General features: G+C 43.6%; 1 gene segment (V, D, J or C); it reads left to right on the top strand.

The window, feature by feature from the left end:
- The first annotated feature begins 796 nt into the window (after positions 1-796).
- On the top strand, positions 797-1,588 carry LOC115461305. The segment is given in 2 exon segments: positions 797-897; positions 1,197-1,588. Coding segments are annotated over 2 exon segments (429 nt in total).
- The last annotated feature ends 258 nt before the right edge of the window (positions 1,589-1,846 follow it).

Genomic DNA, 1,846 nt, shown 5'->3' on the forward strand with positions numbered 1-1,846 from the left:
TGTCACTTGAAGCTCAAAGTACAGGACCAGCATATTGCATTCAATCATCTATAAATTTGAATAAATGGAAATACATCCAAAGTCACTTGCCTAAGATTGCAGAGTAGATCAATGCAGCGGCGTACCAGGGGGGGGGGGCGGTGCGGGCGGTCCGCCCCGGGTGCACGCTGCTGGGGGGGTGCCGCGGCGCGCACCTGTTGCCCTGTCTCAGTCCGAGTTCGCAATTCGCATGTGTTCACTGCTCCCTCTGAGTCTGCCCCGGAACAGGTTGTTCCGGGGCAGACTCAGAGGGAGCAGTGAACACATGCGAATTGCGAACTCGGAGACAGGGCAACAGACGCGCGCTGCGGCACCCCCCCCAGCGGTGTGCACCCAGGTGGGTGTCATTTCAGGGGGGTAGGAAGAGGTGTCATTTCGCCGGGGGGGGGGGGGGGGGGGGGGGGGGTTCGCGCTGCACCCGGGGGGGGGGGGCGCATCGACGTTCCGCCCCGGGTGTCAGCTAGGGTTGGAATGCCACTGGATGAATGGAAGGTATAGGAATTAAGAACTTCTCTAAACAGTCCTATGAATGAATAGGATAAACTGAGCTCCAGCTTTTAAATCTGATTCTCTGCAATGTCAACACAACATAATGCAAACTTGTGTATAATAATATAATCCATAATATAGTAAGGATAAACCAGTCACTCTTATTTGGCCAATAAACGTAGGTGGTGTTCTCTGATATATAATGGTTTGTTTTGCATATTCATACCCATGAGACATTTCACTAACGCTAGGAGGATTTATAAATGTTTCCTTTTACTCTTTATGGTTTGTTAATCAGCAACTGCCAGTCAGGAAGGATGAAAATATCACAGACTCAGCTCATCTGGATCCTGCTCCTCTGGGTTAAAGGTAAAAATGCAATTTTTTTTCTTTATTCAAAATAAACATATATAAAAAAATCTATTACTTTTTATACATAATGTTTTAAATAAAAAATCCCCAGCTTATAGGCACTATGTTACAGTTTGGACTTTACAATTCTGAGCTACAATCATGTACTGTAGGTATTTCTTCACCCAAATAGGGCTTCTAATTTTCTGAAGTAGGATTTGAACTGTAATTTCCAAGTCCACTGCTCTAACCACCAGGCTACTGCTCCACTTTAAACTTTTGTCGTATTTCATTCTATTTATCCTCTCTTTAACCAGATTCCAGTGAACAGCCTGTGATGACTCAGTCTCCAGAATCCTTATCAAAGTCAGTGGGGGAAACAATCAGCCTCAACTGTAAAGCCAGTGAAGATGTTAGAAACTATGTAGCCTGGTACCAACAGAAACCTGGACAGGCTCCCAAGCTTCTTATCTATGCTGCTTCTACCCGTGCCTCTGGGATCCCAGAGCGGTTCAGTGGCAGTGGATCTGGGACTGATTACACTTTCAGAATCAGTGGAGTTCAAGCTGAGGATGCTGCAGATTATTACTGTCTACAGGGTTATAGCTCTCCCACAGTGATACAGACCCATACAAAAACCTTTTTCCTCTTTTTAGCTGTTGCTGCTGCTCATCTTTTAACATGTGAAGCATAAATCCAGCTCAGAGCTCATTCCATATCATAGAATTCTTAATATTCACTAATATATCAAAGGTTCTCCCCCTTCTCATCATAGAAAAATCTCTCAACTGATGTTTTATTAAATATAACAAAGGACAGAGACAGTTTATGTAGCTTAGAAAAATGCAATGCACATTGAGTGCAGCAATGTAATTTTCATCTCTAGAGTTGTAGCTAAAGCTGACAGTAAAATAAAATAGTGCTGAGTTTAATCTGTATCAAATTTAAATGTATTAGTATCAATTTT

This window comes from Microcaecilia unicolor, chromosome 2 (assembly GCF_901765095.1).
Source record: "Microcaecilia unicolor chromosome 2, aMicUni1.1, whole genome shotgun sequence".
In the NCBI taxonomy this organism is placed as follows: Eukaryota; Metazoa; Chordata; class Amphibia; order Gymnophiona; family Siphonopidae; genus Microcaecilia; species Microcaecilia unicolor.